This window comes from Chinchilla lanigera, unplaced genomic scaffold (genome assembly GCF_000276665.1).
Source record: "Chinchilla lanigera isolate Chin_1 unplaced genomic scaffold, ChiLan1.0 scaffold00054, whole genome shotgun sequence".
Lineage (NCBI taxonomy): Eukaryota > Metazoa > Chordata > Mammalia > Rodentia > Chinchillidae > Chinchilla > Chinchilla lanigera.
The window spans coordinates 11,848,149-11,863,041 of record NW_004955455.1 but is presented as its reverse complement, the minus strand read 5'-3'; the positions used below and the strand labels follow the sequence as shown (position 1 = coordinate 11,863,041).

Here is a 14,893-nt window from a genome sequence, read left to right as displayed (position 1 = left end):
CCTTCCAGGGAGGGAATCTGGACAGAGGTAGGGTGAGGAGAGTTGAGAGAAAGGAGCCAGAAGAGAACTGAGGCATGGAGACACATGTTTACAGTCCCAACCGGGCTGAGACAGGAGGATTGCTTGAGCCTGGGAATTCAGGGCCAGCCTATGCAACATAGCAAGACCCCATGTCTTAAAAAAAATAAAGAGCCAGAAGACAGACTTTGTACTATACGCTCCTTTATATCCTTTGAACTGTGTACTATGTAACTGGATCACAAATTCAAAACTAAGTAAAATTTTTAAAATATAGCAATATCACTCTGATTGTGACTAGGAGATTGTGAGTTCTGAGGAAATCCTAGGTCACTCTCAGCATCTCAGACCTGTGGACTTCCGTCCCTGGCAAGCCTTTTCCTCTGCCCAAGCACTCCTGCCCTCCCAGGCACCACTCGGAAGCTCATTTCTTCCAGAAAGTCCTCCCTAGCCCCCAGATAAAAGCTGCAAGGCCCTCCTCTGAATATCTACAGTGCTTAAACTACCCCATCAGAGGTGGCATACCTGATGGCATCTGTCTCTCTCTCATCCAGCGGTCAGCTGCATCTGGGCTTATTCACCACTGTACCTCTTCCCACAGGCCCAACAACTAACATAGCAAAGTATTTGCTAAACTATGAAACATAATTTATGCTCTATTCTTAACAATGCTGCTGAAAATACCTACCAAAGAAGACAGAACAGGTCCCTTACATCTTTTAAGAGAGCCTCTTACCATTTTCCTTATGCTTCTAAAGGTCTAATGCCATTTCAAGGTCACAGATCTCAAAGAAATAAGTGCTTTGCGCTTGAGGACAAGGTAAAGATTGAGAAATTTTCAACCAGCTTAGCAAGATTTCCCTCTGCTTTGCACTATAGCATTCTGCCCCCTGCTGGAAGGAAGAAGGGGGAAGGTTTGGTACCTGCGGGAGGTGGAGGGGACCCGGTGGTGCTCAGTGCCGGTCTCCTTCACAAGGTTTCCTTTGCAGCAAATGACCCTTAATTTATCCTGGTATGAGGAGGCCAGGTAAATTGCTCCCGAAGAAATTGCTGGGCCCAGGTAGCGCGGGTTTGGGATTTCCAAATAGGCTCGGGCAGGGGTCCTGCAGAATTCCAGACAAGAGTTTATATTCATTGCAACTTACCTCCCTTGCTAGGCAGGGTAGGGAGAAACACACGCCCCACCCCAAGACACTGTCCCAACAGCTGGAGACATCAAAGCACAGACGGTGGACACAGCTTACCCTAGTGAGGAACGGGCCTGGATCTCAATGACTTCAAGTGAGTTGAAGTGGGTCACAAACAGATAGGGTTCTCTGTAGGCTGTATGGTCCCCATGGAGGAAGGGTATGGGGCAAAGAAGGGTTGAAAGAGGGAAAATCAAAACCTGGCTGCAAGGCATCCTATGACCCAGCAATCCCCCAGTTACCTCCAGGCATCAGCTTAATCTTGCACGATCATGTTTATTCACTGCCATGTTGTTTGTTAAAGCAGAAAATGGGACCAACCCGAATGGATATGATAAGCTTATAGAATTCTGCACAGCGATAAAAGTGCATTATGAAGCTCTTTATGTACCACTATGAAAAATACTCAAAGTGTATTTCTCAGTACGAATATAAAGTGAAGTTTAGAATAATGTGTAAAATGTGCTACCTCACTGATTTAAAAGAAAAGGTGGAGGGGCCCTGGGAATGCTGTTCAGTGGTACAGCATTTGCCTGGCATGTCCTACAAAAACAACCCAAAAAAGGTGGAAATAAGAATATACGTTTTTATATGCTTATATTTGCATAAAGAACTGGAAAAATAAGAAAAAGGTTTTTTCCTTTGGGGAGTTGTAGTAGAAAATGAAGGAGATAGGAAATATGAATGAGAATTTTCCTTATATACCTATTTAAACATTATATACATATGTAGTAGTGCAGAGCTGTAATTCCAGCACACTGGGAGGCTGAGGCAAGAGGATCACAAGTCTGAGCCCAGTCTGGGCTCAAATTTAGCGAGAGCCTTTCTCTAAATAAAAATTGTTTTTAAAGAGCAAGCAATGTAACTCAATACAAAGGTCCTGAGCGCAGTCTCTAATACCAAACAAAAACAAACGAACATCAACAACAACAAAAACTGAGTGCGTAATTAGATACTTTCTGTTCTTAACACTCCGTATCTGTTATCAGTGTCACAGAAACTGGAGAAGGTATGATGATCTCTGTGTCCTGCCTCAAAGGGAGAAGGTAATTAGCACTATTATCCCTTGTGCAAACCACTGTTTTGCCATCAGGCTCCCAGTCACGTGTCTCAGTCCTCGTCCTCATCAGCTGAGCTCCAACCGATGCCCAGCACTAACTGCCAGCTGCCTGTGTTTCCAAGGCTGTTCGGACTTCTAGCGGCCCCTGGGCCCCTGCTGACACCACACACAGCAGAACTGCCCAGCCAAGCAGCAGCATCGTGAGCAATGGTAGCCTATTGTTTCAAGTCTCTACACTGGGGAAATGGCTTATTATGTAGCAGTAGATAATTAAAATAGCCTTGAGGGGTATTTCAGCCACACTACATTTCAGAACATTCATACACATAGATGTGTACATATGTGTATGCATGTGTGTGCTAACTCTTTCACCCAGAAGCACCACATTTAGAAACTTATGATCAGGGGCTACTGTTTGACAAGTGCACAAAGTCAGTACAAGGATGTGCTCTGGTGCTATTTACGCTTAACAAAAACAGGCATGACCTAATTATTGCACCTGATTAGAACTAACTGGTTAAATTAATCTCATGTTCAGCTATGCCATGGGATACAATGCCACCTTTGGAAATGACTTAAATACATCCATAGGGAATGGTCTCCTTTTTATCATGGGCACTTCAGACACATTTCAGAAAGCTGAACTGTGGGCTCACTGATCTAGCTTATGCAGATCTTCAGGAAGCCTCAGAATCTTCCACCTGTGGACATTTATGTAGGTGACCATTGCGTATGGTGCTTGGCATCTAATGGAATCCACAAACACAGGGCTTAAGCCAAGAAGAATCCCACCTGTAATTCTTTCCCAGGACACCATCTGCGGGCAACAGAGGAACCCCACACTGTGCATCACGTACCGAAGGCCAAAGGCAAGCGACTCCACTTGAGATCATCTGTGCGGCTACGTCTTCCGTAAGAATCCACGAATACCCCAAATTCTGCAAGGTGTCAAGAGCAAAGGGGCATTAGCACCAGCGGTGGGGGACATCAGTGACACGTACTGTGACTGGAAGAACAGAGAATGGAGCCCAGGGGACATCTAGCCAGAGGTGGCCAGATTGCTGAAACCAGAGGACCTCTGCGGAACCAATCCCAGTTCGATTAAAAATAAAAAGTTTAGTTTTAAAGTTTTAAATTTATCACACTTTTTTTTAAAGAAAGAGGATTCAAGGGAAAGAGTAAGAAGCGAGGAAGAAAGAAGGGAGAGATGGAAAAATTCAGAGGTTTAAAAAATAATTTTTTTTTAAAGGAAATAAAGTATCATAAGAAAAAGACGGAAGGACCAAAGAAAGAAAGGTGAGAGAGAGAGAGAGTGAGAGAGAGAGAGGAAGGGGAAAGAGCAAGGATTAAGAAGTTTTGTTTTTATTTTTTATTCTCTTTGGTGGTTTGATCAATCTTGCATTCTTACATCTGGTAATCTGGGCAACTCTGCTGAAGATAACAATATGTACTATGACAGCCACTGTTAATTCCTATCATTTTGTTCTGAAACCCTGTATCATTTTTATTGTTTTTGCTTTGTTTTGTTTTTGTCTATGTTGTTGGTATTTTGCTGTTGTTCTTTTGTTGTTATTATTATTCTCTTTCAAATAAAAAAAAATTAAAAAGAAAAAAAGAAGGAAGTACTGGTTGATTTTTGGAGAGAATGTGATGGAGTTGGGCCAAGTTAGGGCTCTGACTGGGTGAAAGGAACCCCTGAGGGTCTCGGGGGTGCTGACTCCATGCTCTCCGTACCTGTGCCAAGACCCGCCCTACCCAAAAGCCCTGCTGCTCATCCCCAACCCCAACAGACCCAGGCTGGGCTTCCTGGCGGAAAGGGCGGCAGGCAGCTGTAGTGACCCACCGTGGAAGCACAGCAGGTACTCCTCTCGCTGCCCTGAGCCGTTCACCTGAACGATTGAGACAGGAAAGCTGTTGGACGAGGAGGCAAACACAGCAGGTGCCAAGGAGTGGTCATTCTTGTCTAGGAATTCTGGAAAGGCAGGCGAGAAATGGGGCTTCAGAATGATTTCCAAGTCTCTAAAAGGCCTGAGCCACGCATGGGGTGGGGAAGGAGACACTGGCCCTACCCTCCAGGGTGTACTGCTTCATGTCGATTTCGTAGAATTTGTTGGTTCCAATGAGGATACTGTAATTGGTAAAGTGGATACAGCTGCAGGGCTCTGAGGTCTCTATCTCCTGAGACAAAAGGGCAAAGGAGGTCATGAGAGATGACACAGGACAGCTCTGTTTCCACTACTATTCTGTTTCTCCCTTAAGCATCCAAGCAAGCCTCACAGAAGGTCACCAGCAGACTTGCTCACATGTCATACAAGCCCACTCTTGTGCTTCTCGTAGTGACCCGTTTTCTACCTCTTCCCGTTGCTCTGGGAAACCCAGGCTTCCTTAGAAAACAAAGTCAAGCTGTAGCCAAAATGGCTCAGAAATATCATTTCAGTGAAAAGGTAGAACTTATACTCTTATCAGAAAAAAAAGCTGGAAAAAGATTATTAACAGAAGCAGTCAGGACACATGGTTTTACTTCCTTTCCTCCGTTAAATTCCTAATCTGAACCTCTATTACCTATACAGTCATCACCTTCAGTATCATTGCAATCCCAACTTAATTATCTGCTTCCTAATTACTTATACTTGTTTATAGGCCAATTCTAACACTATCAAGAGAGCCAAGACATGCTTATTACAAATGGCGGCCACAGAGCATAAAGAAGCAATGACTTCTGGGAATTTCCCAGAAGCTAACAGTTCAAGCTTTAAGCAGCATCATTCCTATCACTGAATAATTACGGATGGCCCAGTAAGTATGAGGAAACTTTGAGATAGCATGATACAGTGAAGCAGTAGGGAAAATCAAACTTGGGTTTTGGTCCCAACTTTGCACCTTAGGTTCTCTCCTAACCCTAACTGTGCTGCCTGGAAATTGGGAAACTGTTGTAAAAAGTGTAGAATAGCCAGCTCGGTCCCTGGGACCTGTGGGCACTCAACTAACAACATCCTGCCAGAATGAAACTGTTTCTCTAGCAAGTGATGATCCCTATATGTTAGCTACTTACACCTCCCTTCCTGTTGGGACTAACCTAAAAGCACCTGAAATAAACCAGGCATATGGTGGCAGAGCATCCTTAGTCTGGGGCAGCAAACACCTTGTGCAGAAGTGAGGCAAATTTAAGTGGCCCAACGGCAGCCATCATCACTATACACTCTGTGCCCGGGAGAACCAGTGCCCTAATCACAAATCAGTACAGATCCAGGGCTGGTTTGTCCCTTGCTAGCAGAAACCTAGTCTAGACTCCCAGAAAGATTCTGGCAAGTATTACCCAGGACCGCTTCCTTCTCAGAAAAAGCACCTTCCTTTTGCTGCTGGCTCAGAAGAAATATCTCCTCCATCGGCTGGCTCTCTGCCTTAACAAAAGGCTGAACTCGCTGGGCCAGGAGAGGAGGAAGTTTCCAAGCAGAAGAAAAGCAAGAGGGGAAACTGCAGCTGCCAGAGGCTCTGGGCTCTTCCAGGAAAGAAAGGTCTCACTCTCTGGGGAAGTCGTGGTGTCACCATGTCACCACGTCATGGTAAAAGATGGCCAAGCAGAAGGGACAAGACACATGCTGCTGCCCAAAATAGCACACTGTTTACACTGGCTTCCCAGGAGAGCAGGCCGGCGGGGCCCCAACTTACCTTCCGAATGCAATACTTGCCGAGGTTTTCGTTGTAGCGAAGGATGACGACTTTGCTGGGCATGGCTGCACAGATGCAGAGGCTGTTCTCAATCTCGAAGGCCACCGGAGAAAGAAAGAAAGTCACATGAATATTGACTCTGCAGCAAAGCTCAGAAAAGAGGGTCAGTTTAAAGCAGAGTCTCACAACCTCTGTCTTGCCAACAGTTTGGACCACATCACTCTGCAGTAGGGGGTAGGGGGTAAGGTCCTCTGCCTTACAGGATGACGAGCAGCATCAAGGCCTTGCCCACTAGGTACCTAATGCATCCTCCAGGTATGACAATGAAAATGTCTCTAGACTTTACCAACTGTGCCCTGGAGGGCAGAATTGCCCCGGTTGAGAACCACTGCTTTAGCTGGGATCAGGAGAAGGAATCGGGGATCCACCTGACTCCAGACGTATTTTGTGTGTATGCACCTTTGGCTGGGGAAAAATCCTTTTGGCAACCTCAAGCTGAGGGGAAGGGGACAGGGCAGGATGAGGGAAAGAAGAGGAAAGGTAAGAGAAATTGCTATAGTAACTTAAGAGAACATTTCAGCCCAGGGAACAGTTCATAGCTAAGACCTGTACATACAGAGTTCTACAAAACTCCTTTTTTCTACAACAGTTGAATCCCTCTTCTCTCACCTCCCAGAACCAGACCTTTGTCATTTACAAAGCAAAGAAAAAAGGGCTCATTGCTCAAATCTGTCCTGAAATGAATGTTGTGCAGTTGGAGAGGAGGAAGGGAAGGAGGAAACAGGTGGGAAAATGGAAATGGTTAGCAATGTTCTTTCTGGAGCTGAGTAGTGGGTTTGTGGATGTTTATTACATTATTGTGCTTTATGATTTACACGTGTGTTCCATACTTGTTAAAGTATGTAATAAAAATAATCTCTAATTTTACAAAGTTAATTTTCAGAAACGACAATGCACATGCCTGATCAATCACTCACAGGACAAATTTTTAACACGTGGAATGACAATATAGAGTTTCTACACCAAAATTTACAAGGTCCACTGTGAAATAGGAAGAAAATGTTCAAATGGGAAGGAAATTGTGGGGGGAGGGGGATGAAAGGAAAAAGAAAAAGTGAGAAAAGAAGGGAAAAACTGGAAACAAAGCTTTTATAAACAAGGAGGGGAAGAGAGGTTGAAGGGTAGGTAGGAGAATGGGAAAAAAAAGACTCAAGTTATGTCACGTATAGGCACAAATTCTCTATAATGAATGTGATCATTACGTACATCTAAAATGTACCAATAAATGTAATAAATAAAAATAAACAAATACATTTCAGCTGGAAACAAAATTTACAGGGTCCAATTAAAATAATAGTTTGAGGTAAATGCATAGCCTTAAAGAGGCTGTGTTAGAAAAACTGCCTAAAAAATAAACTAGAAAAAGCATGTCTAATCACAAAATAATGCTAACCTAGGGACAATCAGTAAAGCCCACAGCTGCTCCTTTTAAAGATTAATAGCATTGAAATAAAAGACACAGCATATTAGGGATGAGAGGGGTTCTCCTTGAACTATCCTGCAGGTTTAGAACAAATTTCTCTGGGAGTTTGGTCAAGTTCATAGGAGGTTCTCAGTAAATGTACAGGAGTATTCACATGAGCTGGGCTCAGAGGAACGAGAGGCAGTAATTTCCAAAAGCAGGACTCCAGTACGCCCAGGAGCTCTACAAATGCTTAATTTAGACTTTATTATAGAGTTGTGCATGTATATGTGCAAATACCCATGCACTTTCTTAACTCTTTTAATGAAAAAAAAAGCTTAAACAAAGAACCAAATAGTATATTTATGGGCCAAATTTCTATTTGCTGGAGATTACAGGAGCATTAACTTGGGCTCTGGTGAACTGGCTTTATGCTATACAGTTGGCCCTCTGCATCCATAGGTTCTGGATCTGCAGATTCAATCAGCATAGATTGAAAATATTCAGGAAAAAAACTGCATCGATATTAGACATGTACAGACCTCTTTTTCTTGTTATCTTTCACTAAACCATGTAGTATAACAATTACTTACATAGGATTTATATGGTATTAGGTATTAAAAGTAATCTAGAGATGATTTCTTAAATATGGGAAAATGCACATAGGTTACATGCAAATACCACGCCTTCTACACAGCACAAAGGACCTGAACATCCGTGGATTTTGGCATGTCCAGATGATCATGGAACCAATCCTCTGTTGATACTGAGGGATGACTGTCTGAATGTCATAAATTAGAATGCGAGATTGTAGTAGTAAAATGTCCCTTCATCTACTTCAGACATGGAGTTCCAGATTAGAATTCTTTTGAAGACTCCCGATACACACACACACATACTTTTAAAAACTATGGATCATCCTTTTAGTCTCATTAACTGCACCCACATTTTTCTTTAAGAAATCTCCTTCAGATTCACAGCCTATGCAAATTTCAGGACTACTCCCATTATTTCATGTGCCTAAAGAAAGCAAGAAAAATCCAACCCTATCTGAAGATACACAATTTTCAAATTCAAATCAATAAGGTCTGGGGGCAGAAGGACGGTGCCGATGTGAAGAACATCCACCACTGGAGGCCTAAGGAGCGCTCACCTTGCCAGCACCGAACAGGTGGCAGCCCTTGACAGCTTCGAAAACGTTAGGTGAGATGTCTGGCTGGGCAGGAAGGTGCGACTGTGCCAGAGACTGCTTCACTTTCTTCACATCTACCAGACACAGGGCCCGCTCTTCTCCTGAGGGAGAAAGGGCAGGCTCTTGTCAGTCCAAAACCAGAGAGTAAAGACTGTGGGACGGGTGCTGGGGGGAGGTTTCCAGGTCTGGCCATGAAGTAAAGCCACACAAGGTCAGGGGATAAAGTGTTTTCCACACATCCCTATCTCAGGTTGTATCATGAATTTTGGGGGAGGGAGGTAAGTACAGAAACATATCAGGGCCACAGATAAAATCTGGCTGGGCAGTGTATTATAGCAACAGGTAAGTTTTCTGAATATAAAATTTGTACCCTGTGAAGCTATTCTATGTGATACAATATGTACAAGTCATTAAACACTGTCAAAACCCACAGGATGTAGAATACCAAGAGTGAAACCTAATATAATGGACTTTGTGATAATGAGGCACTAGAGTAGGTTCTTCAGTAGTAACAAACGTACCAGTCTGATGTGCATGTTGGTAGAAGAGTGCAAGTGTGCATAAAGGGAGGTCTGAGGGAAAGTTCTGTACCTTTCTCTCAATTTTGCTATGAATCTAGCTTGCAAAATAAAATCAGAGAGGCAAGCAAACGGGGAGGAGGAAGGGAAGGAAAAGAGCTGAGAGATTCTGAAAGGCCTGTTCCTGACTACATTTCATTCTCTGCACTCAGCCATGCCCGAAACTAGACCCAACTATGAATGTTTTAAACATTAAGCCAATATATTACTGTTTTTCCATTTAAAAAAAAAAAAAAAAAAAAACAGCTGGGATTGGTGGTATACACCTGTAATCCCAACTCACTGGGAGGCTGACGTAGCAAGATCATAAGCTCAAGCCTAGCCTGGGTAATTTAGAGAGAGACTGTTTCAAAATAAAAAATACGCCAGGCATGGTGGCACAAGCCTGTAATTCCAGCACTTGGGAGGCTGAGGCAGGAGGATCGTTAAGCATTCTAGACCAGCCTGGGCTACAAAGTGAGCTCAAATCCAGCCTGAACTGCATAGAAGTTCATAGAAGTTCTCTCTCAAAAAAAGGACAAAAAAATTAAGATAAATAAAATAAAAAGGCCTGGGGATGTAGTTCAGTGCAAAGGCCCTGGGTTCAATACACAGTACCAAAAAAAGAAAAAAAACTGCCAACAAAGAAAAAAATTGTGCCATAGTCGCATGAAAGAATGCCCTTGTTCTTAGGTTGATATGCTAAAAAATCTATAATAAACTTACAATAAACTTTCAAATACTTCAGATAAAAAGGTGTGTGTGTGTGTATGTGCGTGTGTGTGTGTGTGTGTGTGTGTGTGTGTGTGTGTGTGTAGACGTTTGCAAGTGGTGAATCTAGTTGAAGGGTCTATGATTATGCACAGATATTAAGAAAGATTGGGTAGTAATCTTGTAGAGATTATGTATAATAGGTAAGCTCTCCGAAGGTTACAGCCATAGTAGTACTGATGCAACTAGCAGAAGGGATTGACTTTAATGAGTCTTTGAAGCTTGGCACCTACTATGGCTTACATGGTCTGGGCTTTCCTCAAACGTCCATGACATTGGAGGCTTGGTGCCCAAGGTAGTAATGTTGGGAGGTGCTGGGAACCTTTAAGAGGAGAAGCCTAGTAGGACTTCTTTAGGTCACTGGGGGCGTGTTCTAGGAAGGCAGCTCTTCTAGACTTGCGCTCTCGAGCGGGGTTATAAAAAGAGCAAGCCTGGCACCACTGAGCTCTTCTGTATGGAGACATCACCTGCTTGCTTCTGTACCTGCTCCCACCAGGCTATATGCCAAGAGGTGATATAGCTGAGGATGGGCCTCAAACCAGAGTCGGGCAGTTTGGACTAAATAAACATCTCTCTTCCATTAGTTATTTTATTATAATGGCAAAAAGCTGACTAATACAGCATTCCTCACTTGGCGTAATGCTAAGTTCTTCTTTGAGGGTATCAGACAATACTAAACTGGACACCAAAGCGAACCAGTGTGAACGGAGAGAGTCCATCAGTTGCACCAACAGGGACACAGAGGAAAAGGGCCACTGCTGCTCCAAGCTGCTATCAGGAAGCCCTGCCTTTGTGCCTCTCAAGGGTGAGATTTGGTTCTGACATTGTTTCCGTTCAAAGTAAAGAAAAGGGCTAAGTCCTTAGCTTCACACCTGCTATCATGAGTAGTTTCTCCAGGTCCTTGACGATATAAATTTGGAAGACTGCTCCAATTCCTGGGACATGGGTTAAGGAGTTTTTCAAGACATTCAGTGCATAGAGCCCTTCCTCGGTGCCCACCAACACCACCTGTGAGGGCAGAAGTCCAAAGGCAGAAAGTAAGTACAGCTGCCCCACCAGGCAATCCCAAAGCGTAAGAGCAACAAATCCTACTCAGCTCCTGCCCTCCTGAGTGTGAGGCTGGAGCCCATTAACATTACCAGCTGACAGTGCCCAGAAAATATTACCTGGTCACTGAAGGGCAGTGTGCAGTTCATGTCTAGCCGGTCATCACCTTCCAGTTTCAGCAGGGAGTTTCCAAGCAATTTCTTTTCAAATGTGAAAGGAAAGACAAGAAAAAAGAAGACATAGTGAGACTGAAGTGTGTATAACCAAACCATCCAAAGAGACAGAGAAATTTAAAGTTAAGTTCAGAAACACACATCCGCTCTTAGCTGGTCCCCATTTTAAAATTATTATCATCATTATTATCACTATTATTATTTTGCCGCTGGAGATTAAATTCAGGTCTTTGCATATGCTAGGTAAGTGTCCTACCACAAAGCTACATTCCAAATCTCTTGCACTGTATTTTTATCAGAATTCCAAAGGCAAGAAGTGGGCATGACTGATCTCTCGGGGGCAGTTGTTGAACAGCATCAGAGTTCTAACTGAGCTTGGGTACAGAACTGAGTACTGTAGGCACAAAAAGCTATTCTGCAATAGGAAATTAGCTGCAAACACAGAAATTTCACCTGCGAAGTGTTAATAACCCGGATGTAAGGTTCCATCCCCTACCCAGGCTGCAGAAAGTGCAAAAGAGTGTCAGTAACAAAGCCAATAAGCCTGATTCTTTTTACCTGAACTCACATAAGCAGAAACTGGTGGGAAATACAGTCTCGGGACAATTGTGTACGTATTAATGTGGATTTCAGTAAAAGGTTCATACATGTAGCAATAAAACAGTTCAAAAGCCTATCCAGGGACCAAAGATCTTCTACGGAAGCTTACAGTTAAGCATTTTCCAATTGCTAACCTTGCAAGTGTTTATCAGGAACTAAGTGTCTGAAGAGAGCTGTTCAGCCTTCAGTAGAACAAACGCTGATGAGCAATGAGCTGTGTTTGCTTCCCGAAATGTTCTAGGAGGAGTGACGCCCATCAAGGCACACCCACATTTCTAACATCTTAAGGATAAGTAGGACTTCAAACCTGCCTATGGGAGAGCAAATACTGCAGAAGCAACCAGGAGTGTAATGAAAAGCCTTCCTGAAGTAAATTGGAAGTGGGCAGCCTCTTGTGCTACATTATAGCCAGAGTGCTTATAACTCAAGCCACCAAACCAAAGGAAGACATCTGAGTAAATGGGAGGATTTCCTTGTGAGCACACTGGCTGCTGCATTGCCCCAGCCAGGCTCCATCATGCTCCAAGAGTTGGCTGGTGGTGTTGCTTCCCCAACTCTACACGGTTCCTAAGGGAAGCCTTGGGATGCCCCGTTGCTGCCTTGGAGCTTGTGCCTTCACTGCCCCAAAACTGGTCCTGACACTGTCTACAGCCATCGCCCCTCAGACAGGGAGCTAAAGGGAAAACAAGATAGCCAATAGGATGCTCATGATTAAGATCAGTTATCCTCATACTCGCTTTAGCAGCACATTTACTAAGATCAGTTACCAAAGATGAGCCCACTCTACAAAAAAAAAACAAGCGCCAGCACCCGTGTTTATACTCACAGCATCGGCTTCTGCCTTTTCCCTAGAAACTCTCCCACCTGCAACAACTGATTCTAAGGCGGTGACCCAGCGCTGTTTGTCGGGAAAGCTGGGAGCTAGCAAGTAGAGGGTTCTCCCCGGCCAGCAGGTGGTGTGTGGGTGAGACTCCATCTTCAGTATGTATGGGACATCTAGGAGATTTCAGAGAGCACAGGATTGGGTGTGGATTTCCCCTGTTCCCACCTGGTAGGCATGGCCCTGAGACATCAGAGAACCCGCCAAACCACGCTAGCCCCAGTTACTGCTAAGACGGAGGAGCAGGGGATGGTTATCCTCCTTGGCAGGGCTAACCATGCCTGTCCGCTCCAGCCTCTCCCAACTTGCTACGCCCAGCCCACACCCACAGCTGGTCTTCCCCAGGTCCCCTCACCTGCTTTGGCTGTGTTTGCGAGTTCAGAAGCACCAACGGCACCATGAATAGATACGTCCCCGTCGGGAAGGCAGAGCTCAAATTCTTCCACCGGTCTCTGTCCAGCTTGTTGCAAAGAGGAAGGGCAGAAAGAAAAACAAAAGAACAGGAACAAGAACAAAGGGAGAAGACAAAGAGGAAGAGGAAGAGCCAAAGGAGGAGGAAGAGAGAAGAGAAGGGAAGAACAGGGAAAAGAAGGGAAGAGAGGAAAAGGAGACAGGGTACGCGTGTAGGAGAAATGCACAAGAACAAAGAAGGAAAAAAGGTGTGCAGAGAAGGCAGAGGAGGGAAGATAAAAAAAAAATAAAGTGTGTCAGATGAGTAGCACAGTCAAATTTCTGATGACGATGCGGATTTATGGGCTAGTTGGCTGAGGCGGAAGTTCTCTGAAGGTGTATTAGCAGGTGGAATCTTCAGGGCAGCACCCTGCGGGTTCTTCAGGGGGAAGACCTATAGATGTGAGTATCGCACCAATAACCTTTAGAGAAGTCATTTGGCTTTTCATTTTCAAAAATGGGAAAGTGGAGAAGGCTCGCGAGGCAGTCCGAAAAACAAAACAAAACAAAACAAAAAACAAAGCCTTCACACCAACACTGGGAGACCTGGGTTAACCACGTGCAGTGAAGTTCCCCCTGAATTATTAATTTACCTTCTCTGGCTTCATTGTCATAAATGAGGACTTTTGATCCCTCCAACACAATGTATTTCCTGTCCCAGCCTTGCTGTCCTCGTTTGTTATTCCTGGGAAAAAAGATGGGGAAGAAAAAGGGTCGTACTTAGAAGTGTCAGCCTGGGTGAAGGGGGAAGCAGGGAGAGGAAGTCTAGAAAAAGCAATGCGTAGAAAACATCAGGAGTAGAAGTGGCTTGCGGCCCTCCATGTCAGCACCTGCTGGAGCCCAACCAAACCCGCAACAATACCTGGGCACCTTCATCCACCCTTCCAGGTGCAGGCTGCTGCTGGGTTCCTTGCTCTGGAGACCTGGGGAGTTCATTTTGTCACGGCAAAAGGCCTCAGTGAAGTGCGTGGCATATTCGGCAGGCAGGCCACAGGTGGCTGGCAAGCAGGTGGAGCACTTGGGATGACACATCACCTGACATTCTAGGGGAGAACAATGAACAGCCTGAGCTCAGACTATTCCCTTCCTCTCCGATCCAAGCCTAGGCCTTCTCCACCCTCTTCGGCCCAGGCATCCAGGTAACGCCTAAGCTTTCCCAGGTGCCAGGGTCCTACTGGGAGAGGAGAAAAGAAAGCTATATGTTCTAGATCCAGTTTTCCGGGCTTCAACTCGTGCTGCCCACAAACGGGTGTGTAAAAGATGTTTGCATGTTTCAGTTGGAGCCAGGTGGGGAGAGAAGAGCCTGACACAAAGAGGCTGGAAATTAGCAAAGATCGAGGCATTTTGTACATCGAGCTGGAGTCACGAGCTGATGACACGAATGAAATCATTGCTTTCGCAGGGGAAAAATAGTGTCCTCCCACTGAAATGAAAAGCTCAGAACCGAATGCATTATATGAGGAATTAGCGAAACATCTCCTCCATCAGATGGGCTTTTCACATGGAGGCGCACAAGCGCCCACTGCAGAAGCACGAACACTGCTCTTACCGAGACATTTGGATGCCTGGCGTCCAAAGTGCACGGTATCCAGACACACAGCGCACTTCGTGGCTCGCATGTTCAGTCCTACATTAAATCGGTGAGGAATATTGTGGTGCATGCGCTCCTTCAGACGCCGACTAAATTCTGAAGGAAAAAATTTTAATAATCACTCAACTGCTGCAAAGGAAAATGAAAAGACAATGCACAGAGAGAAGAAAACATTTGCAAATCATATCTGATTAGGGATTTGAATCTAGGATATATAAAGCATTCTCAGAACTTAA

General features: G+C 44.6%; 1 protein-coding gene across 7 annotated transcripts in view; it reads right to left on the bottom strand.

Moving 5' to 3' along the window:
* The window catches only part of Cit (citron rho-interacting serine/threonine kinase), a 166,748-nt gene that overhangs the window by 8,721 nt on the left and 143,134 nt on the right, over positions 1-14,893 (bottom strand). For all 7 annotated transcript variants that reach the window (XM_005396520.2, XM_005396522.2, XM_005396521.2 and 4 more), the window contains 14 exons: positions 14,616-14,753; positions 13,929-14,109; positions 13,660-13,751; positions 12,972-13,076; positions 12,563-12,732; positions 11,083-11,163; positions 10,789-10,924; positions 8,550-8,689; positions 5,935-6,027; positions 4,335-4,443; positions 4,109-4,237; positions 3,123-3,203; positions 1,263-1,341; positions 942-1,121 (listed from right to left, as the gene is read on the bottom strand). In XM_005396520.2, the coding sequence (XP_005396577.1) occupies positions 942-1,121; positions 1,263-1,341; positions 3,123-3,203; positions 4,109-4,237; positions 4,335-4,443; positions 5,935-6,027; positions 8,550-8,689; positions 10,789-10,924; positions 11,083-11,163; positions 12,563-12,732; positions 12,972-13,076; positions 13,660-13,751; positions 13,929-14,109; positions 14,616-14,753 (1,714 nt within the window). The remainder of the gene's footprint in view (positions 1-941; positions 1,122-1,262; positions 1,342-3,122; positions 3,204-4,108; positions 4,238-4,334; positions 4,444-5,934; positions 6,028-8,549; positions 8,690-10,788; positions 10,925-11,082; positions 11,164-12,562; positions 12,733-12,971; positions 13,077-13,659; positions 13,752-13,928; positions 14,110-14,615; positions 14,754-14,893) is intronic.